General features: G+C 35.1%; 1 protein-coding gene across 4 annotated transcripts in view; it reads left to right on the top strand.

Moving 5' to 3' along the window:
* Nucleotides 1-27,919, top strand: part of GPATCH2 (G-patch domain containing 2) — a 131,558-nt gene that overhangs the window by 88,875 nt on the left and 14,764 nt on the right. For 3 of the 4 annotated variants that reach the window (XM_075496443.1, XM_075496442.1, XM_075496441.1), the window contains 4 exons: nt 1,060-1,124; nt 3,846-3,885; nt 7,216-7,286; nt 24,663-24,745. In XM_075496443.1, coding sequence (XP_075352558.1) covers nt 1,060-1,124; nt 3,846-3,885; nt 7,216-7,286; nt 24,663-24,745 — 259 coding nt within the window. The remainder of the gene's footprint in view (nt 1-1,059; nt 1,125-3,845; nt 3,886-7,215; nt 7,287-24,662; nt 24,746-27,919) is intronic. The other variant, XM_075496444.1, reaches the window with a different exon arrangement.

Below are 27,919 nucleotides of genomic sequence, written 5' to 3'. Positions count from 1 at the left end.
GAGTGTTCTTTGAAAGTTTTCCAGACTTGGAGCTCCAACTGCCCTGGCTTTTCTCCAGCATGAGACCAGATGAATAGGGATATTTTTCTTTAAAAATTGAGTCCATTGTTCTTTCAGTAAAGAGCAGGCTGCTTTTATCTGTGAATCTTCTACTTATGTACTTTTGGCAAGCCTGAGCCATATGAATGTATTATCATTGCGTTTTTGTGGTCTCCTTTCAAAACTGGCAGAACTTCTGACTTCATTCCCACCTCTGGTCATCTACTGACTATAAAACTATCTCCAAGGAACTGAAAATTTGTTCCTGCGTTCTTTCCAACAGCAATAGTTTGCCTTCTGCTCTGGTTCTTCAAGCATGAGTTTCATCAGGTGGTCTCTTATTCTTCTGCTTTTACCTATTTACATGTGCAAACAAATTAAGCAGATTCTAAAAATAAAAATAAAGCTGTTTGAGTGCATTGTTGAGCAGTACCAGGATATCATCATCTGCAAAAGTCTGCATGTGCTATCTCATGCATTCTTAAAATCATTCTTAAATTGAGCATATTATGTATTTTTGGTTTCAGTATATACAAAGCACTAGACAAAGACTACAGTACACTGTGGTAAAAATTATCTTTGCTTTCTATCCCACATCAACTTGAATTTCAGAAGCTTTGTGTTGGGATACGAAGATTGGGAGTGTTTTTTAATAAATTTATTACTGCGTTATCCATAAATAAGGACAGTATGTTGAATATGATTTTCAAAACAACTGACTTTCATTTTTCGGAGATCAAGTGCTTCATGGACTTTGTAACTTAGGCTCCTGACATCTGTAAATGTCTGACATCTGACATCCAATGAGAATTACACATAAAGGATTTGGGTAAATCCTGTGTAGCACTTTCTGCACTCAGTCTTTACTTAAAATTTGCAGATATTGTCAATTGCATTTACTGTATCTAGTGTACTGTCTCTATTTTGTATTTAGTATTTGTGATGTTTTCTTAATAAACAATCACTGTGTGTATGCTACCCCATTATTCAAAATCTTTTTTTCCTACTTTTTTCCATTAGATAACTCCAGGACCAGGTGGTAGCAGGAAAACGGTTCACTTGTCCCAGGATTCTCTTCACCATGAGTGAGTATCAGTGATGGGAGTTATAACTTTTTATTATTGTTTGCTTTACAGTAGTACCTCTGTCCCAAAGCCACATTTTGCAACTGTACAAACATGTGAAAAGAGAACCTCAGATCAGTTACATAATGATCTTTATTTAATAATAATATTTATAATCCTTTGTAATTCGTTTTATGTTTCTTAATGAAATGTGACGTTCAGTGCTTTGTAAATGTGTTTTTATTAACTTACTAAATATATGCTTTCCTAAAACACAGCACTTTTTAAGGCTAGATACCAAATACGGGTTGTTTAAAAAGACCTGCTTTATTTTTCTCCAAAGGGAAATTCAGAAATGCCAAGCTTGAATATATGAAAATAAACAAGCATCACATCTTTGAGTCTTAAACATGATGTATCATGTGAGGAAGGTTATCGTAAATTCCACAAAAAGACATTGAATTAATTCTTTGGACACATGTGAATAGGGAATGTCATTCAGTTCCTTTAGTTACTCCAGTGTGCCATTACTGTAAACTGTTATTCTGTTCAGCTGACAACAGTAGCAGCATTATTTCTTGGTTATCTCTCTTGAATAGTTGCAATAAGAAGTTTAAATTCTCCTATATTTTTCAAATCAGAAATCTAAAACACAGACATGCATGATTAGGAAATAATATATTTGGTGATACATTTATATGTTTTAACTTCTGCTGGATATAGCATCCACGGTTTAAAACAAAACTTGCCAAAGCACATACACCACAAACATCAAATGATCCTCGGTACCAACTGAGGTATCCACTTCTGTTGCACCCATAACTTCCTAATGTGTGTGTTAACTAAAGAGGTTGTGATTTCATAAGTTATTTCTACCCTAAAGTAATTCAACTGATACTTTATGGTTTTTACTTTTGTTTATTTTATTAAAACAAACAAACAAATAATACTGTAATTAAGTGAATGAACAAAATTATAAAAACCAGTGTGACGTGAATATCACATTCTCATTACAAGAAGTCTTATTCTTTGTGATGTTTTTTAATGTCTAAATATGAGACATTCAAATTACTTTGATATATTTTCTCAATAGAAATCCATTTTACTAATAATTTAGTCTGTAACCCACTGGTTTGCCACGAACTAGCAGAGTTTATGTGGAGGAGGATACCCCAGTTTGCTGGTCCTCGAACATTTGCTGTTGACACTGGTCAAGGACAAGACACTCATCTATGTGGAATTTAGACCTAACCCATTACATTTCTTATCTTCATCGGTTTCTGGATGTTTGTGACATTATTTGTTGGTTCACTCACAAATGTGATGGTTTTCCTTTTCATCCACTGCTAACATCAAAGTTGTGTGTGCACGAAATCTCCCCGTTTTCCTCATATTTTGGTGCAGTTAATGAAAGTTTCATGTCCAAAATATATAAATGTCTACTAATTTTTATCTCAAGGTATACTTTTAACTTTATTGCTGTCATTCTTTTGTCATTTCCAACTTCTTTTCCTTAATGACCTTAAAACTAGAAAAAGGAGTTAACGGTATGCAGGTTTCGGTGACAGCTGATCTTGTATACAAGAATGAGAGGGTTGACTGCTCATCAGCAAACTCACAAAAAGTGAGTGACAAAGCCACAAAACTTTCAGATTTGTGACTTAAAAAAAAAAGAGTATTTTATCTACAATTCTATGGAATCTGCTTCTTCTCACTATATTAATTAAAGTAAAAATTTTAGTGTCATTATGTGGCTGCTGTGGGGAAAAAATGAGCATAAACTGTATTGAATTTACTTCAGAAGAAGCATGACTAGGTTAAGTTTATAATCTATGGTTACACTTCTAGAGGAATTTACCAGCATAATAGCAGATAATGTGATGGTCTTTTTGTGTAATATTATAATCAATGGAATTTTTTATCCTTTGCCCAAAACCTATTGCTTGATTACATGAGAAATATGTAGGTACTATGTGTAATTTCAGATCCCTCTTGTTTTAATTGTTTTTTCCTTCTCCTTTTCGTTTGGCAAGTGTCAAGATTTGCCCCAAGTTTGTATAATGGTTACTACAGATACATTCAGATGTTAACTCAGTTCTATGTGATCACAGTGTGTATGTGAACAAGTATTAATATGCTTTTACTGCTATTTAGGGGAAAGTCACATTGTGAGTTCTTGTCCCTGCATGTCAACGTCTTAGTCCAAATTTTTGCCTTTATGAATTAAGGCTGCCAATAGTCAAAGCTTGTGCAACTGCATGGAGATACGAAGCCACTGAATTTATGGGCTTTGAATTTCACTTTAGATTCAAACTCAGACCTCAGTTTGTGAAATAATACATTAACAACTACCAGGTAGTCCACAGTACTTAAAAATCTTTTCAGCTATAATCATTAATAGGTAACACTTCAGTACTAAATACAGAATTACTTTTATTTATAGCACATGCATTATAGTATATTAAAATACTATCATTTATATATTACTTCAGCTTGTTTGACAAAATATAATTACCTATAAAGCCAGTAGCTACTCAGAAGTGAAATTTGTGGTGCATTCTTTCAAAACTGTTACAGACTTAGAGAGTTCAATAAAAATATCCCATTAAAATAAAGCATAGCCAAAGGCTGTATTTTCCTGGCAGACAATAAAATACCCAAAAGCACGCACAGACTGGTCATATGACAGCATGTGCTTTGTTAGTTATATTGTTAAACCTGTCTTTTCTTTTTCTCCCACAGCCACTGGTTTAGCCCTGGGGCTAGGAAGGAACATAGCCAGGTAAGAACTGCTTTGATCAAGAACAGTTTACTTGAGATGTATAAAAGAATTTAACTACCTCTACTCCAGAGGTAGTGGGCTAGTATTTTAAGAAATTATAAACAAAGCAGGTATGATTTCATATTTTCTTGTAAGGAAACATATTAACAGCAGTGCACTTCAAAAAGTCCCTTAATAATCTTTAATTAGTCACTTAATTTCAGTTAATATCTTTGAGTTTTAACAGGTTAAGTGAAAAGTCTGATTATTTTTTTAAATGATTCTCTTAATCGTAGTATCTCCAAATGTTGTGTTTCTCAAAATGCTGGAAAGCAAAACATTTGACTCACAAAATCAAGAAATACAGAACAGCGACAAGAGTGGGCAGGCTTCTACAGGAAGATCTTCAATTCCATTTTTCTGCATTTTATTGGTTAAAACGACCACAGCAGTAAAAAAGGAACTGTTAAATCTCCATAATGGTGCAGATATTGGTGAAAATATTTCACTAGTTTGGCTGCTGAGCCCCTGCAATGTAGTGCCTAGGAGGTCCAAGCCTAGAGATGTGGTTGAGGGAATGTGAAGACTTGTTTAATATTTGATTAGCAACATAGCACTTATTTCTTTAGCTTGTCTTCAGACATGGAGGAATACCTTTCTTTATGGATGGTAGTAAGGTCTAAACAGAACACACTGTCCAAGAACTTTATAATGTGAACATAAGTCTGGTTTCATTTCATAAATGTATAGTGAACTTCAACTATTCAGTAAAAGTAGCTGAATATATCAGCAATGCATTGAAATTTAAGACTAAAGTTCCACAGTAAATTTTTTAAGTTGGTAAAAATTGATATGACAGAGTTGATTTCATTAGATCTGTGCCAGTTCGCTAGTACACTTACAGATTCAAATAGATTTGAAACTTCAAAAAGGAAATAAGATCTACAGAATCTTTGGAGGGTTCATCTTAGGATGATCCATCATGGACACTTGTAGCTCCAGTAAGTCATAGTTTAAATCAGTGTATACTCTTTCCTGTCCCCTCCCCCTTCTTTTGAACTCTAGAGCAAGCTGAATCTCTAAAAGTTGTATTACTTGCCCAAAACTGCCAGAGTGGATAAAACATAGTACAGTTACAGCTGTAAATTGTGAATTTCTAACATGTTACTATAAGCTGACTGACACTTAACATCTAAACAGACAGCTTTAAGATTCACATTTAACTCTCATTATTTTGTAACACATATCCTAGTAGAAGAAACACATTAAAAAGAGCATTTTATATATGAGCATTCTTCATCTTAATTAATCATGATAAGAAGTTCTCTTGGGTTAATCTTTCTCCTATTCCTGAAATTTTGATGCTGTAAGTAGTCAAATTTGCTAGATTAGAATGAGCTTGAATCATTTTTTTTAATTGAATTTTTTAATATATTTGTTGTCTCACATAACAGAGTAGTTAACTGAAGATGTACTGTTTACTACTTTAAAAGATTCTAAGCATAAAACAGTACCGAAATTTCCATGCTGAGAAATAAGTGAACCTACATCATGCATACTGGCAATATCCATTCAGCACAGAGTGTGAAAAACATCTGCTTAGGTGCTATATAATGACAAATTAATTCCCCTTTTCTCAGATAATAGTAGATTTGAATTAATTTTAAATTTTACATGTTTATTTTGTATTTCCTAAGAGCTGTGTTTTCAGAGCTTATTTGAAGTTCACTGTATTTGTAACTTACAGATTACTAATGAATTGTGAAGTAAAGCTAATGTCATCAAGTAATATAGGTGCTACTGGCACATACTGGGTTATTTTTATTAGACAAGTAAACAAAATGAGAATGATGGTGCAATACAGTTATGACAATTTTGACAGCCTATAAAATTCTCACTAAATTTGTGAAGATCCATAGTATATAACTATTGGTTGCATGGATTTACTACTTTCTCTTTTAATTTCTGGAGTTGTAGTTACTGTGTTAGAACACAAGTAATTCACTAGCCAAATTTAAAGTCTGGCAGGTGATCTGTATTTATACATGCTATAACTACAATTTACTTATCAGCCAGAGAACATTGAGAACAATAAGACTGTACTCCTTAGCTTGATCATGAAATAGATACACATTGTACAAATGTCATGCTGGTAAAAATTGTGGCTACATTTAAATACGAACTGTAAGTGCTCTGACTTGTTGATGATAAGAAAATGAAAAAATTACTTCATCAGAATAAGGTGCTTTACCTTTATGCATCCTTCAGATTGCCTTTGAAAACCAGACTGCGCTATTTTTACTGCATCTGAGAACTCAATAGTGGAAATTATGAGGAGCATCCCTTAAACAAGAAGCAAGCTATAGAGATTTGGGGAAAAATTTAATCAAGTGTAATTTTTCAGATTGGTGTCATTTTTTGGAGTCCGTGCTCATGTACAACATTATGACTTGGCCAACCACACCTTAAAGTTCATCATTTCCTAATTTCCAGTGGACTTTTAAATGTTTGCTGTGAATATTAGATCCATTTACCTGTAGTCTGTTTCTAAACAGTCTTTCATTCTATACTTTCTTCAATATATGATTAGTTTCAAGAAACATTTGTATTTTTTATACTGTCTAGTTTTAATTTCTTTAGTGTAACTTTTTGACAGTCATTTTTTACTGTTACTGCCACTTTTTACTCATCCTGACAAATATCATAATGCTGGAAATAGGCTTCTGAGTATTGCAGATAGTCTGAATGAAAAGTCTTCCTTTATTCATCTAAAAATAAATAGAGTAAATGGGAGCTTGTTCCAGAAGCTGAGTCACCGTTTCAGTTAAATGAATCCTTCATTATTTCTACTTCCCCACTATTACGGGAAGCTTTAATACCGTGTTTTTGTTGATTCTGCAACTTTCAAATTACAAAAGCTCCTGGGGCTTAGAAGAATTTATAACTGTTTCATAACTCCTTAGATACAAGTGCCAACCTGAATAATTTTTCGTAATTTAAGTGTTCTCCAACACTTTGTTATACAATTTTGAAAATTTAAACTGAAATTGTGAAAATTGTAAAATTTTACAGATAATTTAATTGTGAAATTGTGAATTGCATGGCTTTCTAATATGCTTTGAGAGTGGTTTAATTTTCACATTTTCAATTATTTAGGAGTTTTAAGTTGGTGGATATCTCTTGAAATATTAGCTGTTCTTGTAAAATTCTATTAGATGGCCATCTCTTTTAGAGTCTTAGGTGAAAACTATTGAAAGATTACTCAAGAAAGAATGGCATTGTCAGGATAACATTTCTAAAAATCAAATAAAGGCATTGCTTGTGAGACTGTTCTGAACATTTTGTTAATAGCTTCAACTTTTGCGAGACAACCGATCAGAGAGAGGACACAAGAAGAACAGCTCTGTAAAAACAGCTAGCAGGTAAGTTAATGCTGCAGCTGTCATTAATACTGTTTATGGATTTGTTGATTTCTTAACTCTCAAATTTTTATAAAAGAAATGACACTATTCTTTTGGGGTATTTTCTGAGGTCGTCTTGTTTTTTTGTGATTTAGTTGCAAGAATTTCTGTTACATGGCATAGTCTTTGCCTAAAATGTGGGTATTAGACTTTATTGGTGACTATATCCAACTACACTTACTAAACTTAATCTATTTAGTAAACATCAGAATTAAATGGATGCCAAAGTAAGGTTTGTGCTTCTGGCATGTAAGTTACGTGCTGAAAATGTGCAAAATTACCATTATGCATACATGCTTTTGAAATCAAGAACATAACTCAAATACTGTTACACTTAAAATGTTCTTATATCATATTTTGACAATAAAAATTTCATTGTGAAGACTTATTAAAAACAAATCTAGTTCTATCCTCCAGCTTCTTTCCTCCCCCTCAAAAGACAAAAAATTCAACACTGAACTGATGGCACTGGTCTAGGAGTCTGTTCCTAGAGGGTTTTTTATGTACGTGTTACCTGCTGAATCTCTTCTGCCAAATAATTATTTTAATTGTAGTATTTTTTAAAATGAGAAACTATGGAAATGTTTCCCTTGCTATGCACAACACCTTACACAATTTTTATGTTGTTCTGTAAAGATGACAATGTGTTATCCAATTACTTTTTGAAAAATTTATAATAGATTTATATAATCCTGTAATACTATGGTTTTGAGTGAGATGGTTGTCTTTCAGGCACTTGTCTTTTAGTATATATGTGGTCATCCTGAAATAAGTTTTTAATATTGTTAAATACTTGCTTTGATGAATACCTGGAAAGGGAGACCAATACTTCTTTAAAAAATATGCATATTAAATATGAATCTATTTCAACTTGTATACAAGTTCTGGTTACACGCTCTAAAACACTGGTTATGCAAGTGTTGGTCATCCATCTTCAGAAATTGTGGTTATCTTTTCTATTAAACCTTTTATAGTAAGCAAAAAAAATTTTGAAAATTTCTGCATACGTTTTCTGCAAGCGCACTTGCCAGAATTTTAGAATGAGTTCACTTTAGATACAAATTTTCACCATAAACACACACTTACTATCAGGCTGCTTATATGAGACAGAGTATAAAGTGGAGATAAAGTGAGCAGTAAGAAACAGGTTATATTTAAAGTAATTTTAGGAACTTTTTTATGCTGTAGCAATGTAAAATGGTATCTGAGGAATTCAGAATCATAACTTACTTGTTTGTTATTCTGACCAGTGAAGCTCTTGTGAAGTGATTGCTACCTACACAAGCAGTTAGAATAGAGATTTTTTTAAATGGCATTAGATACCTGAAATGATCTTCAACCTCTCTTCATGTCCAATCAGCAGCACGTTAGTAGACTGTTATCCCAATAAACATCTGGCAGGGTTGTGTAGAACCAATAGGTGGCAAATCCAAGACTGAAGACTGGCATTTTCCATAAAATATCTGTAATATTAAAGTAAGACTTACATAAACCATTATGATGATGTACATAAAGCCACTGTATATTATCATACTGTAATACCTTTAAAAACAGCAGGATTACCTGCTAACATCTCCTGGTACCATCATCTCTGTTTTCAAAGGCTTTTTCCTCCAGATGGAGTCAGGTTATTTCAAAATAGTTATCTGTGTTTTTTCAGAAAACCAATGTTTTCTGTGCCTACCACAGAAACTTTATTGTTAGTTCTTTAATGTGACTTGAAGAGAAGTTCTCAAACTTCTGTGACAATGATATTTTTAACAGGCCATCTTAGAATATCAAGTCATATACGTCTTATTTACAAGACATATATTGAACAAATTTTAACATTCTTGCTACAGTTTAGCTGCTAAAAATAAGAATTTAATTTGCACCATATGCAAATGCTTTTTTCTCTCAGGCCAATAACATGTCTGATGACTACTTTCTTCCTACGGTTTACGTGTTGTATAACCTAATATTTTGCTTTTTATCAAAAGCTGTTACAACCAAAATAGAGATTGAGTTTCAGATATATAGGAACAACACATGACAAATACATAGTTCATCTCCTCATATGTTCATAGTACCTATCCTCATTCGATTCAAGACAATTCCTGTGGTATTTTGTTCCTTACAAATGAAATTCATGGTGCATAGTGACACATCAGATTTATCTGCGGTTAATACTGAAGGCTGATTTTGGTTTTACTTAATTTTAAATTATCACTTCTACCAAAAGGGTTAATCTTAGTTTCACCAGACCAGTACAGAGAAGGAAAATGTTTCTGCTTAACAAGGTACCTATATAAGTTATTGTTTTAGCAGCAAATAATTGTTCACAGAGTTAATAAAATGGTGAATATCACCTTAGTTGCAAATGTGCGTTTTCATTACTGTGTGTGAAAGCTTAAAATGGAAATCTGTCATTTAGATTTTTGCATGTGCCCAAATACTTTAAAAACCACTAAACTACAATGATACCAATCAAATGTCACAAGGTTGAATTAAGTGACGTTGTAGTACATCTTTCATTGTTTCAGTGTACTACATGCATATGCAGTTAAATCTTCTGTTGAATGTAAGTGTTTACTCACACTTGAAAGTCTGAAGCTTTCTAAAATTGATTCTAAATTAGTTCTTCGTGTGTTAAACTATTACAGTTGACATGTCAAGGTAATTCAGATGAGTAACCTCCTTAAAAAGAGGCATACAAAAAGTAATTGCTGTGACCTTATATTGTCTTACTGTTTGTTGCTAAATGCGGTGATAGAACAGCAGCAGTGGGTAAGTATTGGAAATTCTATAAAATTGTTGTACTTATCCAGAAAACAGTTTAATCTGCTTTTATTGCAAGGCTGAATTTCTCTGGATCTTTGTATAGTTTTCACACAGCTGTGTTTCTTGTTGTGGGACTATATCTTTTTCGTTTGCTGTTCTGGAAGACCTTTCTTCTGATTTTCATATGTATACGAGATATGTATATACACACATTTTTCTATGCTTGCCTTGACTTTTCTTACCCCTTTTGGATGACTGAACACAGTTCTTGTCTCAGCATGTAGACAGTATGTAAATACCCGTATTACATTAGATCAGTGACTTGTGGAATAATTCATTCTGTAAATACATCAGAAAGGTGCAGAGCTCTAAGCACAGCAGTGGTCTGCGGCTGTCTCTTCGTGGTGGAATAATACTGATACTTTCTGGGTGAGCTTTACTGTACTGGGTTGCTTGTATTAGGTTTCTCTGTCAAAATTAATAATAATGAACCAATCCTATATAACCTAGCACCAACTTTTACTAGTGGCAAGATAATTAGGTTGTTGAGAACTGTTGATACGGCTAGTGATGAACCAAACATTGAGGAGGGGGACAGTCCTGCACCACAAAACTTCGAACCTGGATAGATTATATTATGCTGATACAGTTCAACACATGTGATCTTCTGTATTTGACACATTTAAGTATGTGTGTTTATATATATTTACGCTACCTTTACAGATGAGCTTTAATCTACAAATATGTAGTTTTCCCATTAATTACTTAAATTACATAAACAATACTAAATAATACTGGTTTAGAAGCTGCATTTATTTCTCCTGTATAGCCTTGAAAAAGTTCTCTGTTTACATTCTCTCTCTGTATTAGGACAGGACCAGTCCCCTCCCCAGTCCAGCTACACTGCCTGAAGGTGTTAATTCTTCCAGCTGCTTGTTTTCATCCTCTACTCTTTTACCAGTAAAGGAAGGGGGTTTTGTCTGCATTTTTTAATACGCTTTGGGCAAAACCAGCCTGGTTAGCTCAACTCGCCTATTTAAATTAAATTGGCTGGTTTTGTACAAACCATATTAGGGAGTGCTCACATGATTTCTTCCTCCGGCAGAGCTGTGGAGATGATAATCTCCAGCAGATGTGTGATAACAAATAGCTTGGGATAGTAATGTCTTCGTCTGGCGCAGTTGTTAGCAGACCAAATGTCTGTCGGTAGCCCGAGGCTGTGGGCAAACAATTGAACATGATTGAGTTATGGCGAGTTAACAAGTTGCTGCTTGGCAGCTGAACTGCCAGAGCTGATCATGCGCTCATTGTTTGCCTGCTCCCGTCGTCAGGTAAAACACCTTTTCTTAAGTCACCTTTGTAAAATTTTCTAAAAATGAGTTCTACCTAAAGAACATTCCCCAGGGCTAAGAGATTCATTTGGTCAGCTGTGGAGACAGCGTTGAACGGTATTTTGCTGAACTGCTATAACATGATTTCGAACATGGGATTATGGTGTTAAATGTATGGGGGACCTCCATCACACAACTGTCTGCCTGTCTCTTAATATTTAATGTATTTATCCTCACAATACCCGTATGAAGTTAGGAAGTACTTTTATCCTCATTTGACAGAATAACCAGAATACTTAACTTAATATTTTGCCTTTGGTCATACAGTCGATGCCATAACTAGTTAATTTATGCTGTAATCTAGAAACAACAGAATTGCGGTTGGGAAAACAGAAGACTACTGAATAAGTTAAGCTTTTAGAATTATTTCCTTTACTATACATAATGGTCTTGTGTCGTATTTCTTTTACAGTGTACTTCTGTTAAGTATCGTTATGTTATCTACATATTTATTTTTTCTTATTGTACTGTAAGTAGAATTTGACACATGCATGAATTGAGAAACTGAAAAGAAAATAGTGCCAGAATTTCTGCTGCTTGCCAATTTTTTTGGTCCTATCTTGATAATTCCGTGTTGGCTCAAACACTCCCCCAGGGATCTTTAAAAGGAAAAAAAAAGCTGTTTGTAGTTCTTATGCAGCTCAGTTCTGGCTTGAAAGAAGGCTAAGTCATATTCACAAAAATGATTTCAAGGTGGAGCAGAATTACACAAGTTAGGTTTAAACGAGCTAACTGATGCTGCGTTAACAATCTAGTCGACGTAGCAGCAGCTTAGTATGAAGTAGTTGGCCGCTTCTTGTGGCTGCGGAGTAGACCATAGCTTGAGATAAAGGTGGTACCTTGATATTTCTTCAAAAATCAGCAGGAGCCACCTACTCAGCCATTACTATGATGTGAAAGGAGGACTGTGTGCCAGTGGTCCAATGATCAGCTGTTGCTGCTCTATTTTGAGCTGGCAAGAAGCCTTTGAAGTCTTGTCCTGCCATGGTGCACGGCACAGACTGAAATACGGGTCTCTGCACACCTGAAGGAGACTGTCAGGAAAGCACGCCCTGGAAGTAGTACAAGAAATGTTACGTAAAGGGAGTGTGTCAGATGCTACTAAATGGTGATGTGTCAATAAAAACCCAGAACATTAGTCATAACTTCCCCATGTTTTCTGCAACTGTCTCTTTCCCTCCTTGCCCTAGTAGTTCTCACTCCAGTTTAAATATGTGCCCTGTGTTGGTACAAGAGGATGTCTCTCAAGTATTTTTACTTTTTCTGACTAACAGTGTTTTCTACGAATTAGTATTTAAAGAAACCTCCTAAGAGAAGAATGACACCAAACCTGATGAGAGCTTTTCAAAAGTATATTATTGCTTTGGTTACAAATACAACTTTCTGCCTATCCCAGTTTGGAAGGGAAACTCCCATTTGTACGTTTGTACAGCACTTACTCATTTTCATCTGCTGATACGGATCATGGTACTTTTTTACACAGATGTGACAAATAGCATTACAGCTGCTCTTTATTTGATCTTCTAAAGAGACAAAGATGTGCAAGGATTCTGCTTGCTCCCTCTTTCCCACCGTGTCATCTGTTGTTTGGGAAAGAGTCCTAATTTGCAGCAGATACAAAACTATTTGTCGAGTTGCAGGTTTGCCAAAAATAAATGAAACCATTAATTACTACATTTTTTGAGCAGCTGTTAATGGATTGGGATAAGAAAACTGTACATTAGACTACTGGTTAATTACAAGAACTGTAATTGTTTAATGTGGCTTTTGTGGAATGAAATTACAATACCAGAGGAGGTAAATTCAGCCAGTTTTTGAAAATTATACATGAAAACGTGCACACACTTACACTGCAGTAAAGCTAAGGAATGCATAGCTCTTTTACTAGGTGATTCACTTCTGCCATCACATGAACACATATTCCCAACAAAAATACTTTAAAAGAAAGTAATATTTAAACATGCCTTTTAATTCAAGTGTAAAATTATTAAAGGTAGTAAGTTAATATCTTGTAACCCCAGAGCTAATAATGCAGGAGATTCAGATATAACATTAAAATCTAAATGTGTTTACATCATTAGAAATTAACAACTAAGCAGTTTTATCTCCTCTTTGGAGTGCCATGAAGCAGTAACTGTACCGTTATGATTGGTGCTTAATAATATTTGCAGTTCCAGATTAAATTATGTGAATGTTTGAGGACACATTGCTTTCCTCCCTTGCCATCACCCTCAGGGACAACGTTATTTTGTCAGTTTGGTATTTTTCTTCTCTGGGAAGAATAAAAGATGGTGCTATTTTGGAAGAGGGCAATTCCTGATTGAGTTTTCTATACTATGGCCTTATTTTTAAGGTGCCGAAAAGATTTTCATTTTGGGGGAGAGGGGTGGGGCAATGACAGTTTGATTGTTATTTCAAAATGTAGCCAGTATGTGATGCTTTAATTTTATGGAAATCTTCAAGCCTCAGTGTTGGTTCAGGGATAGATTTAAAGTATCCATTGATTAAATGAACATTAGTCACCAAGTGTCTTAAAAGTATCATATTTTAGCTCAACTTCCATGAAAACATTTGCAAAAGTAGCAGAAATTTTGAAGAGAACATGCTCTGTTTTGAAAATACATTTTTCCGTATGATCTGAGCAGTTTCATTGCATCTTTAATGCAAAACTAATTAAGTACAAAACCACAGGCCAAACTTCGTTCTTATTGCACTAAAATCTAGTATACTTTCTAATATCGTACATCAATAAGCTGCTAAGTGATACTGAAAATTTGTCATTTAAAATTGAATTCCAGGTACACATGAGTATGTTAACTAACAGGAAGTCAATTAGTCCTGATTTTTAAAAACATATATAATAAAAAAATCAGTTAACCTCTAGAAATGATGTACTTCTGGATCCTCCTGATGTACCATCTGGATTGAATTTTCCCCTGAATTAATTGATAGCAAATTTCTCACTTTCAGGTACCCAAATTTTAGCACATGGTATGCTTATTTCTCACACTCAACTGTGTTAGACTTTCTCTCTTTTTTCGCTCGAGTTTGTGCTCCAAAGCTCAAGCTTTGCTTGTCTCAGCTTACCTGTTAAAATGCTAATGGCCTAAGGATAAAGTTAATTTGGGCTTCAGAGGTGTGAAGACCATTCCTGCTGTTTTAAGGTCTGAGCAGGAGCTATGCGCAGTAACTTGCACTGTAGTTCTACGAACTGTTTAACCTATTGTTAGGCGACGTTGCAATCAAAAGAGGTCATTTTGCATTTTGTTTTTCTGTTCTTATTGTAAATTCTGTTCTTATTGTAAATTAAACTGTTTGTGCAATTTTTGCATTGAGTTCCTACTAAGCTTGGAGGGATCCCCGAATCTCACATACGCAAAGCAGCATCCACTGATGCACATTCACTAAAATTCTGAGGCATAGACACACTGACTTCTATCCAGACCGTGGGTTTGTGTGAGGAGAGAGTTCAGAAGAAAATTGAGCTGTTTCTTTCAAATTATGTAGAATTTTCATGTTTATTTTCTTTGTTGATATTTTGAATTTTTGATCATTTATTATAATAATACATTTCAGCCTATCTGGAAACTAATGTTCAGTAACTGTCCTAGCCAAAAGGAAGAAAAGGACACTGTTCAGCCTCCTCATTTTTGGATTTGGGAATTTGTTTTGCAAAGGCTTCTGTTACTTTATATATATATTTTTAGAAGCTTTAATATCACTAATTAATAATATAGAGCAGGAGGACATAAGTGAAGATTTTGCTGTGAAAGAATTTTGAAACTAAAAAGGACAAAACCAAAAAGTCAGTGTTTCTTTAACTTTCTCTTACCTGCTCTCCTTTGTTACTAGAAAGTCAAATTTTGCATTCACTCCTACACCTTGCAGACCCCTTGTATCAATGGAGTTGCATGACAGTTACTGAGGGGAATGGGTGCAGAGTGTTAGGAAGCATAATTTGCTTAATGTTCAGTTAGCTTTAGTGATTTCCCCCCCCCATCCCACCTTGCACACAATTATATCTTTGTTTATCAGATTGACTGCATTATAACTGTACTATCTTGGCCAGACAATTAGATTGTTTGAAGAGTTGTTTCTCAAGCGTAATATTAAAAATAGGGAAGCGGAAGGGACTAAGGGGGAGAATGATGCTGGGGTCCAGCTGCAGAGCTGTTATTTTCTTGGAACTGATTGGAAGGCAGTAGGTTAAGGACTGACCGTAGCGTTTGTAATATGACAAAAAGCGTCTGGATCACTGGTCCAGATCCAGGTCTGAATGACTGATTAAAAATCTTTACATTGTGCTGGTTGTTTACCTTCATTAATTGAATTATTGGTCTCTTATAGTGGACCAAATTTATTCCAGTTGGCCATGCTTGCTCACCTTCCCATCACGGAGGTAAAGAAAGAAATGGATATACAGGTTGAGTGCTTCCAACCTGACAAGACATTTTCCTTGTTCCATTTCTAAGCTACTATATTAGATATTTATGGATTTTTATAGTGTTGCTTCTTCCTCTGTACCTGTTCTAAAAGTAAAGGATTTTGAATATAGTGCTAATGTTTGAAGTAATTTGACCTAACTCTATATGAGTATAATCCAGAACTATATAGATGGGATGTGTTTTTTAAAGTCTTTTCAACAAAATAGATTTGTCCTGCACTGACTTTATTTAGTGAATATCATACTTAGTAAAAAAAAAAAAAAAAATGTGTCCAGAAATATCTGGAAGAAATAGCGTAGCTGAGTAAGCTATCGAGTCCTTCTGTGGAAGTATCTGTTCAAGCCCATGGTTATTACTCAAGTCACAAAGATATTTTCCAAATCACTTCAGAGCTGGATCAGGGCCCATATCTTTTGGGTATCAACAATGTTGTCACAAGATGAAGAAACAAAAGAATGTTCATTTTAGAATTTTTGAAACAATATTGTCCTGTAACAAGATGGTATTCCATTACTGCAACCTATTTCCTAACCACCTTTCACCATACACACATATGAGCATTATTCATTTTTATCAGGTGTTGCTTGACATAAAAAAAATAATGGAACTTGCTGTCAAATATTTAGAAATATTCTGACAAATATTTAGAAATATTCTGAATTAATATAAAATTTATATTCTGAATGAGTAGAAATATTAATTTCCTTTCTTGAAAATGTGAAATCATGTCATTTGTTGAAGAAAACTGTAGGTTTCAGCTACTTAATTTTTAACAGAAATGGATTTTTTTGTTTTATTCCCTCAATGTTCCTTGGTGACTTGTTTGTACACCAAGATATTGGTTTGGATTTGCCTTTGTATAATTCATATACTTTTGATCAATTCCAACTCATGCCCAATTATATTACACTAAATTAACATAATTCAACAGATGTTGATATTTAAATGTTTTCTGGCATTCACATCTTGGACAGCTGTCTTAGAGCTTGGGGAAAAGGCAAACATTTAGAGTTAAATGCTGAACATATGCTTAAATTACTAATTAGAAACAAAAAACAATGCATTATCCTTTCTGAGGGCAGTAGGCCTCTACTACAGGGTTTTTTTCTAGAGACTCAATTCACAAATAAAATACATAAGTGACTTGAGATTGGGTGTCAAAACATATGTAGTGATGTGAGTTTTTATCTTCCATTGTGTTTGCTAAAATTATGCCAGTGTGGAGTGGAGTGTGTAGATTTGTAGAGTTCAGGTAAATTTTGGACGACTGCTGTTGTCTGAATAACACTTAGAAGTGCTGAAAAAGATAATAGGAACATATTAGGATATAGTATTAGGTGATGAGATAATCTGATGGGGCCAAGGGAAGATTGTATTCTTCTCATAATAGGATTGCACTAGGACTTTCAATAATACAGGTTCACCCTTATGTTTAAAGTTACGTTGTGAACAGATTGGCATAGTATGAAAGGAATTTGATAGAATTGCATGGTTTTATCACATCTGTGTAAGATTTAATAAAAGGAAAATAAAGTGCATAGTGCTTGTGGTTAGTGTAATGGTTTTTGCACTTGTGGAGGCAGGTGAAGCAATCTGTTGTATAGATGATGTAATTCTTTAGACAAGTCTGAAGAAAAGCTTTACTGTTTGTAAAGGATGTGGAGGAATCAGGGGTGGAACTGATTTCACCTGAATGGTATCTGACAAAAGTGACACCAAGAAGAAATATATATTTATTTTCATAAGCATTAAAAATTATATATATGCTGCATATGCATTGTATTTCATTATTATATTGCCGGTTCTTTAGCACCGAATGAAAAGTTTCTTTTAATGTATTTTGTAGACAAGACTAATTTGCAGCAGTACTGGTCTACCACTCCCAGCCAAGAGAGAAACCCTTTCAACACTGTCAAGTTGGGAGGGGTGGGGGTGGTTCTTCCTACAACCTCCAGAAAGTTAGCATGAGGGAGTATGTATGAAATTGTGCATTATTTCACATATTAAAAACAAAATCAAGCAAACTATAAAACAAGACTTTTAAGTTTCTGATTTCAAGGAGTGTGTCTCTTGATACTGCATGTCATCAATGCTGCTTTTGCGGGTTCCATAAAAGCCATGAAATTCTTCTAATTCACTGAGAGGGTTTGATGGAAGTAGAGGTAGACCTTATGTACAACCTGAGCATGCAGTCTCAGTGTCCCATTATCAAAAGTATTTTTTTCTGGAAAAAAGGCTCAGGTGAGGAACTGTCCACCAGGAATGCAGCTGTCACATTAGCTTTGGTTATAGACTGTGGTGAGCGTTGGGACATTCAGTACACTGACTGCCTAGATTGCCACCAGGCACACATGCATGTGACATGTTTCTGTGACAAATAACAAAATAGATTTCAGACATGGATTTGACCTAGACAGGTAAATTTGTACTCAGTGAGGTTTATCTCAAACGTTCTTAATAAAACATTACTGGATTGTTTTTCAAGATTGCTCTATACCATAACAACAGTGAAGATTTGGACTCCGCATCTTAGTAAAGCAACTGTTTTGTTCGCTCTTATCTGTCTTCATCTACTCCTCAGAAACATTGGCCTCAAAGTGGTGTCCTGTGCACCTACTGGAAGTGCACATGCACTATGTGTATCTTAGAGAGCAAAAGAATGTAGCTACCTTCTTCAGAATGGACAAGGAGCCATCCCTCTCTAATTGTCCACGAGGCACGTACGTTACTGCATATATTACTCTTCTTCTCTGGGCGTTCAGATGGAGACTAGAGGCTGTGTCCATGTTTTGGCCAAGCTGTGTGCAACAAGAGAAAGAGGAAATCTTTCCTTATAAAATTCCTTAGCCATTGGTTTTCATATATTTTTCCTCAAAAACAAATGTGCCTTGCATATTTCAGGGTAATATTATGAAATCATCATGCATCTCTTCTGTGGTTATATTGAGGTACGTGCCAGAGGCAAAGATTAGAAGTATTGGTTATAGATAATACAGAATATAATCTTCCCAACTTTACGGCACCAATTGCCTACTACATGTATTTGATGTCCATACTTCTGGAGACTCAGTCAAATAGAAGTGTAGAATTTTGTGTTCCTCTTACCTAATTAGCTAATAGTGTCATCAGACATTTAGAAATACATATCTAACAGGTTTTTAATGGTGTTTACTTCTAAACAGATCATAAACTGTTCCATGGACTCAAATGCTCTTGAAGCCATTGTCTGCCATTTGTGGAAGGCACAGTAAGAGTTAAAGTTCATCCAAGCTCTCTTACTTAAGCACTGCTAATGGATGTGCTTCCATTGGCCACCAGATACAGCAGAGTCTGCATTTTAAGCCATGTAAGAAATGAGATAATCTCTACTACAGGTCCATTCTGTGTAAAGATACGAGAACCATTTCTGTGATATTTTTGTGTAAAAGGTACTTAAATAATGGGAGGTTTGCTCAGATTATTCTTTGATTTTTATAAAGTTGAGCTGTTCCACACATCCTGGTTTTTTAATCATTTTATTGGCTTGCTTCTCTATTACGCAATTGTGAGGTTTTTTCATTTTTAACTGCTGCTGTGAACATTGCTTCACGCACTCCCTACTCAATTTCAGTTTATAAGAAATTGTCCAGTCATTTCAGGCGTAAAGTGACTTGTGGTCCTCACTGCATTCTCTCTTCAGTCATATCCATATTCATATCTATTTTGTATCTATATTTTAAGACTGAGGACTGACAGCGTCAATTAGATTTCCCCTTCAAAATAATTCTCTGAAGTCCCTTCTAAAACGCAAACCAGTCAACTCTTGCCTTATCGTAATCTCTTGTGAAAGAAGTTCGCTTACAAACTTTTATCAAGCCTCTACATTAGCTGAAGCGTTCAGCGGTGATAAACTTGCAGAGTTCTACAGCCATCTGCAGGAATGCACTGATACTGTGGCAGAACGGTGTGTCACTATTTACTGTGGGTTTGTGCCTCAGGTGAGAGAGATGTTAATTGGAATATAATGGGTAGGCAAGTATTGATCATTACCAAGTCATCTAATTGTGATCTAGAAATCAGGCTTCTTGAAAATGTTATTGCATCATAATAGCATGCAGCATAGGATTTTTCCAAGTTAGAGTACAGATATTTAATAAATACTGTTAAACAAAAAATGCATACTCTTCCGCATCTGCCTCTGTTAGTAATCAGTACTTTTATGCGGTTTTGACACAAGCAGAACATAAAACCATCAGCTCTGTTACTTACAAGTAATCTTGGCAATGTCATAGTATTGTCCGCTAAATGGTTTGACAGTAAATATACTAAGGGACGAAATTAAGTTTGCCCTCAATGATGTTGTAACCGTTGGCACAATTACAGTGCACCAACAAAAGCAACTGTGCTGATACCAAATAAAGCATTGCAGCTTGCAAGGAAAGTGACAGCTGCTAACCGGAGACAGACAGAATAAAGTGATCGGCAGACATGTTGTTACAACGAGACATACAAAATAACCACGCAAACGTTTTGTGTTTAGTAAACTAGTACCCAGAGTTCCCCCACATGAGATGACAGTCTCGCTAGTTTGGGCCATCGTACTAATGCATAGGAAGCTACCTGCTACGTAACGCTGTCTTCATTGTGTCTTTCTGAAGAGACTGTGGAACAATTACTGCATTTGAATAGGGTTTTTTAATTTTGGGGAGAGGCTTGTTTTGCATTTCGCTTGGGGGGGAGTTTGGGTTTTTTTGGTTGTTTTTGTTTTTTTACACATGGGATGATAGTGATTACAGAATCATGTAATAAACCAGAGAGAGAGAACTTGTGGTCAGGAGTATCTGCTGTCCTACACCCAGTTTATATTGTATTTACACCCAGTTTATATTGTATTTACACCCAGTTTATATTGTATTATCCTTCTCAGTGACTTGGACTGGTGAACTTCTAACTTCGACAGCAGCAAAGGTGGTAACTGCTCGTGAAAGAGTTATGAACCACTTTGTGTGGTTCATAGAAGGTGGATTGCAATTCACGCAATGCAGCTGTAGGTTCCCCCGCAGAACAGAAGTTTATTTGGGGAATGTGACCAAATGGACCATTGACTGCAAAGGTCAGGGTAGATAAAAATCTGACATAGCCTGTCACAAATGTCTTGGAGAGGTGAACATGTGTAACTGTAGAAAAGGCACTCATCAAAAATATTTGCCTTTTTTTGAAAAATTTTGTCTGGAAATTTTTGAAATTTTTTTGAAACAAAAATCTGAAAATTATGGAAAAAGAGGTTGTGTTGTATAGGCATTAATAGAAGTGTTTGGGGAGTTGAAAGAGACAATTCTAGGCGTGTTACTATAGTAAGGGCAGTTACCTTGAAGAAAGAGATGGTAGGGAGACTGCAGCTATTTAAGGAGATAACAAAATTTCTCTGAGTGAATGTTTGTCACAAGAATCCGTAGATGCTTGTGAATTGCTTTGCATGTCATTGCTTCTGTTAAAGTATTTGCTGTATCAAAGCTACTTTTTATTTTTTATTATTTGTTATTTCAGTAGCTTTTTTTGTTGTTACTGCCTTTCCCAGTCTGTCTTCATTTTTGAGGCTCTTATTTACCACGTAGAATGGAGAATCTAAACGCGGTGAGCAAGATGAAAAAGGAATAAAAATTGACAGTGGCTTTTCCGGTGTTTTCGTTTAATACGTTGAGGCGTGACACAACAACAACAACAACGAAAAATTCTTGGCACGCTAGCGTAAGTTCACACCAGCCTGGCTTTTGCAGCCCTCTTGTTTCCCTCTGCCACAACTTTGCCGCTGCTGTGACACTTGCAGGCCTGCTCGGCCGCGGTGCAGCTGATGCCCTGTCCATGCTCATATTTTTCTTATTGACAGTGAGTGTTCTTGCCAAACGCCAGGGACCATAGTCACATCTGTTTGTCTCCCAAGCTTGTCTGCGGCTGCTTGGGAACACTTTTTATCCAGAGGGCAGCTTTAACTAGGCCTAATACTCTGAAAAGCCTCTATTTGTAAATGCATACAATGAGGCGACAAGTTCCTGTTGTCTTTCCTTAAAAATTATTCCATTTGACACTGCTTGCTCCAGTCCCTGTCACCAGCACGTCAAAAGCCAAGTTTTCAGGCAAGGTGGTCTTAACAAGTTTTATTTTTTCCCTAATAAAATGCCTAGCTTCCCTCCAGAGCACTATTTATAAATGATAGCTGGAAGCAAGCTAGGGGTAAGTAGAGAGAAGTCAGGCAAATAGCTTTCTTCCCTTCTGTAATCCGCGCTCTTCTGATTTAATGCTAAGAAACATAATGCTGAACTTAGCCTGATTGAGGGTCAGAGTTCTCCCTACTTTATAATACCCCCATTACGAGCGTTTCAAAATGTACTGTGCAGCTTCAGAATAATACTTCATTTTGTCTAACCTGCCGGTTCCAGAGCAGTAATAGTTCTTGTCTGTTCCTCTTAAAAAAAATTTAAAAAAAAAAGCTTTTTGTTTTGCTGTGATCTACATTGACAGTGCACATCAAATGTTAAGACCTGGTGAAAGTAAATGCCGCTTTAGAATCGTGAGTTAGCTTAATGTTGGATGTTAGTGGCCATAAAACCGGGTTTGACAGAGCTTAATTGGTGCTCTAGCATATTGTTATTTATTTGTGGCGTACAGAATTTTCAACGACGACAAAGAAATACCCACTCTCACCTTGGCTGGTGATCGGGTGGTTGTGCTCGACAAAGGCGAATGATTCATTTATGCTGAAGGAACAAGGCTGCCTTTCAGACGTTCATTGATTTTAAATTAAAAAGTAACTGCTATGTTCTACATGAAGGGTGACAACAATAACAAAGTAGTCCTTACTTAGTGTTATTTGTTGCAACTCCATTCGGTGTGCCTGGAGGAAAAGTGGGGAGACCCCAGTACCATAATCTTACAGATCAATAATCTAGATATCTCAATGTAGTGTAACAGATAATCAATTCTGGGTAAAATAACTCAAACGCTGCTAGCTGTTACTGCTGTGGCTCAGGTCTTCAGGTTCAATTGCCTGACTTTATTAATTTTTATCTTTCATCCTACTTGTATTCCTGGCGACTTTCTCTTTTTTTTCATTTGGAAGAGAAAACAGAGAGTTGCACACTGTTTAACATATAATTTACCAGACAACTTATTCTGCGTGTTTAATATCAATGTTCTATACATCTCTTAAATATTTTTTTCTCTAATAATTGTTTCCCCATATTGTATTTAAATATTAATTTTCTGTATTGTACAATCAATTATGAAAGGGTTACACTTCTTGATGTCTTTCTAAATTTAGAACTGAAATTTTTCACTGTGTTAATATACTGGTTCAACTGTGTTCAGTTTCTGGATGTTAAAATAGGATGCAATTTCAACTTAGAAGTGTAAGGAAAGCGTCTTTTAAAACAAAGAGAATTAAATAAGTGTTGAAATAGGGGTTCACTAGGTGAAGCTGGAGTGCACTTCTGTGTGAAACTTAAATTTCTTGGAATATTTTACTATTTAAATAAAAGCACTGTAGTACTTGTTAATTTACTGTATCATTTAAAAGAAGTATGTAGAGGATTGTACTCCTCTTTTTCATCAAGGCGTTGTTGTCACTCTTTTACATTATTGAGCAGATCTGAGGTCTCTCAACATTATATGACCATTTGTTATTCATTTAGAAGCAGCACAGCTTTAAAAAGTTTATAAATGCAGTAAAGGATAAGTCATATATCCACACTGAAACCAGATCCCATGAGTGACAGTGTCGCTATGCTACAGTAGGCTATCAGACGCAAGTCTCAGCTTATAATTTTAGCAAAATTCACTACGCTGCTGTGGTAAGAATCACGATTCTCAGTAATATTTATGGAGATATATTAAAATTGTGGAGTTTAGAAATTACTGCTTTTCCCCCCTTCTGTTCTAGTTCTTTCCAAAAAAATGCCAGCTACATATATTCCATTCTACATTGGCATTGTACATTACTTTAAGAAAAATAACAACTACAATTGTCCTTTAAGATTATATTCCGAAATACAATATTTGGAAATTCCAAATTTACCCTTTTCTGTGGTATCTGACGTCTAATAGCTGGTTTTAATGCAGTAAGATTTGCTTGTTTGCCAGCCTCTGCAGCTCCACCAATTTTCCAGTCTCCAAGTGTAAGCTCATAATTGCTTAATGAGGATAGCAGATACTGTGCTTCTGAGTTATCATTCTCACAACTTGCCAGTGAACTAGAAAAGGACAAATTGGTGTGCTACAAGTTTATTTCATGTACTTTTGAAGAGTTTACTGTTTCGTGTTTTCTCATTCATTCTTCATCTTACCTTAAAAAAAATTGATAATACTTTTCATGTAATAAATGTTGTTCTGACAGTCAGGCGTTACTAGCCAATTGATAACCTACCGAGAGTATTGTGATCTCTTTAGATAATTAATCTTAGCTATTTTCCTGTCAGGAGCATCAGTGTTTTTGTTTTATGTTGAGCTAGAAAGATTGCCAGTTTTGAAAATTAAAAAGCATTCCCTTTACATTATTCATTCCAGTAACAATTTATGATGCTGCATTTAGGTACTGAGCGCTTGTCAACAAACATAATTATGCTTCGATATAAACAAGATTGGTGGCTTGACTGTGCAGCTTCATCTTGGTTGAGAATGTTTTGATATAGGTTCAGATGATACGAGCTGTGTATTTATGTGGCGGTTTTCTTCCTTTGTTAATAGTTTTCTCCTATAATTACTTGCAGGCAAACCAGTGTACATTTAGGATCATTGTGCATGGGAGACATCAAACGGAGAAGGAAAGCTGCTCCCCTGCCAGGACCCACAGGTAACCAATTTCCCTGGGACAGAACACAAAACACAAGATGTTAAATCTCTAAATACAAAGCAGTAGGTCGGTGACCTGGGGAAATGCGTGATAAATTCAGTAACTTTCCATAGAACTTCAGATATGTGCTATCCTTATTTATTAATAGAGATTAAGAAATAAATAGGCTCTCTTAATTCTCCCTCGAACATTTCCAATTTCTAGTCCTTTGTAGCATGGCACTTCTTTAAAGAGAATAAATCTTTTTTCATATACTGAGAATCATAGACAGTAAAGATTACTGCTTATGTCTGTTCAAGCATTACAAGGTAGAAGACATGAGGTATCTTTTTTCTGTGAGGAATGCATATGAATACTATAAATATCCTGCAAAATAAAGATAGGCTGTGAATTCTGGGGCAAACAATTGAAAATGTGGAGATAAGACTGTGAAACACAGCTTTGAAAGTAGTGCTGTAGATTAAATAGGAAGCACTTGCAAGCACGTTTCTGCAAGATTTTTACAGATGCGAGGTCACAACCATTGGATGCATTTGCTGATGTCACAGCTGTGAAATGACTTTTTCAATACTTAGCAGTGATTCATAGGACTCTCATCAGTTTGTTGTATTAATTATATATGTGCATACTGCAAGGATTAGATTGTGCGTGTGTGCCTGTGTGAGGCTTTTTATATAGTGCTAATATGGAAATCGGGATTGCATGTCCTAGTCATCTATCAATTACTATAGCAACATATGCAACACATACAGTTTTTCAAATATATTCTAAATAGATGTCTTTAGAGAAGCCTAATATTTGTATTCCAACTGAATTCCCCCTCCTGAAACTTCTTTGTTTCAAACCTCAGTGGCAGAAACAGACCAAGAATAATATTAAAAATGCTGTTAAAGCACCTTAGTGGCAGCACTATGTAAAAAGAGAATGTATGGGTCAGCTTCTAAGACTCTGAACATATGTGAAGTGAGAAAGAAAAATATTTAATGGCTGAAGAGAGAATAATATAATTATTTCTACAAGGTGATTTTCACTTCACAACTTTCAAGTACTAGAGGATGTCATTTTGTACTGAGAGGGTATGAAGTATCATGAAATTCATTTTATTATTCATTTTACCTTGGGCTTTCAGCGTTCAGTATTTTATTTTACAAGCTGGCTCCTCTGCGTAACTTTGCAAAGCCAATATTTTGATACTAAGGCAAATATATTATGTGATCATTCAATGTTACGTATCTATATATTCACAATTTTAGAGATTGTTTTGCCCCCAAAATTTGCCTTTTCGTGGAGAGCAACAGAGAATAATGGTGGATAAAGGTATTGTATGAGGTACCTTTTAACTAAGGTGTGGGGTTTTTTCTCTTCAAGTTCAAGGTAATCTTTTCAATTGTGTTCTGGGCAGGAGGATTGAGAATTTTTTCTGTGGTCTTAGAAAAGTTCTTTTTCTGCGTTTCGTCATTGTAAATTTTTAAGCAAATAGAAACTTTGATAAACTTTGAGTAAACTTGTACATACGTGTAGATAATGTATAACATTTTATAAATTATTACAATTTTCTCAAAGGCTAACCTTCCCACAGCTAAATTATTGTTTATCCATCACAGGCCTTGTTTGTTTGTCTCTGTCAGTATTTCATACCATTTTATGAAGGAAACAGTGTTTCTTTTTAGAATGGAAATATATTTGGAAATTTGGATTAAAATGAAAGAACACTGATTATTCTCCTTTCAGTAGTTTTACTTAGCTAAGATATAGGAACAGAAGGACTAGATTTTATGTAGAAGAATTTGTAAACTTTTTTTCTTGAAAGAAAGAAAGAAAGGACAAAAGTTGTATATTTACGTGAACAGAAGCTGGAAGTGAAAAGAAGCATTCTGCTAATAATTGTCCATATTTAATATCACAGTGAAACCTGAAAGGCTGTCTGTAAATGAGTCATTAACTGCAAACATTTTCTTGAGTTACATGTGCTGCAAATTAGCAAAGTTTCATGTAATATGAGCCAATCCGTTGAAAAAAGTATTTTCAAAATTCTCATCTGCATTTTTTTTTTAATAAATTACATTGGTAAATTAGTTCTTGTAGCACTCTGCACAGTGTTGAAAATGGTCTTTTATACGGTGTCTTATATATGGGTTTAGGTTCAGTAGTACTGAAGAGAATGAGCGGTGATCCTAATGAAGTATCGAAATATGTTCTCTGGTTTTGAGTCTCACAAGGGTAGCACCTGCTACTTTCAGGCACCTTACAAAGCCATAGACTTCTGTAGCAAGCAGTGTTATTGGTTAAACATTTATTAATTGTGACAAGAACACCCAATTTATTTCACTACTCCAGCTTATTTACTGCTCTTTCACCTTTGTATTTTGTATTGAAAAAGTAAAATGAATATTGATAGAGTTAGATATTGATTTCTAAATTTATAGCCTGTTCTCAGCCTGGAGTCAAAGTCACATACCAATAGGTTTGCGTGTATTAGTAACAAAGGATGTAGATTTACTTGTACAGCAATGAGAAACTATTGAAGCAAGAAAGTTTGAGCAGCATGGAACATTTTATAGTTTCAAAAATGTCATTTGTAAAGGTGAGGAAAAGCTGTGTTGGAAAGCAATGAAGAAAATGGGAGATAATATAGGTATGGATTGTTAGGAGCTGACAGTACTGAGACAGGAGTGTCCTATTCTGCCTTTTTACTAAGATAAATCTTCTGGTTTGTGGATGCTTGATATAGCCCCATCTGTGTGCTACCGAACCTAGATAGTTAATTAGTTTATCAACTAAAAAAAGATACTAGTAAAAATGGTTTACTTCCTATGATTTCTTTTAAGAATTAGGTATTGTACATTATAAATACCTACTTTTTTGCACAGCTTCTTCCATGAAACCAGTATTATTTCAGTGATTCTAGTCAGATTTGGGACCAGGTCATTCTCAATGACTTTATGCCCTCCTTGGCTACCTGAGTGGTAGAGCTATTTCATATGACACCCTGACATATTCCATTGCAGCAATGCAGTGCCGTCAAGTTTGTATAAAAACCTCTTAGACAAACTAATGCATTATCATGGAAATAGCCCTACCAAAACTGGGTCCAGTATTAATTAAAATAATTAAAAAAAAAAAAAAAATTACGCAAGAGAAAGGACATTCTCTGCAAAGTATTGTTACTACTTG

The sequence above is a fragment of the Mycteria americana genome, chromosome 3 (assembly GCF_035582795.1).
Source record: "Mycteria americana isolate JAX WOST 10 ecotype Jacksonville Zoo and Gardens chromosome 3, USCA_MyAme_1.0, whole genome shotgun sequence".
In the NCBI taxonomy this organism is placed as follows: Eukaryota; Metazoa; Chordata; class Aves; order Ciconiiformes; family Ciconiidae; genus Mycteria; species Mycteria americana.
The sequence above is the reverse complement of the archived record's forward strand: the minus strand, read 5'-3'. Positions and strand labels throughout refer to the sequence as shown.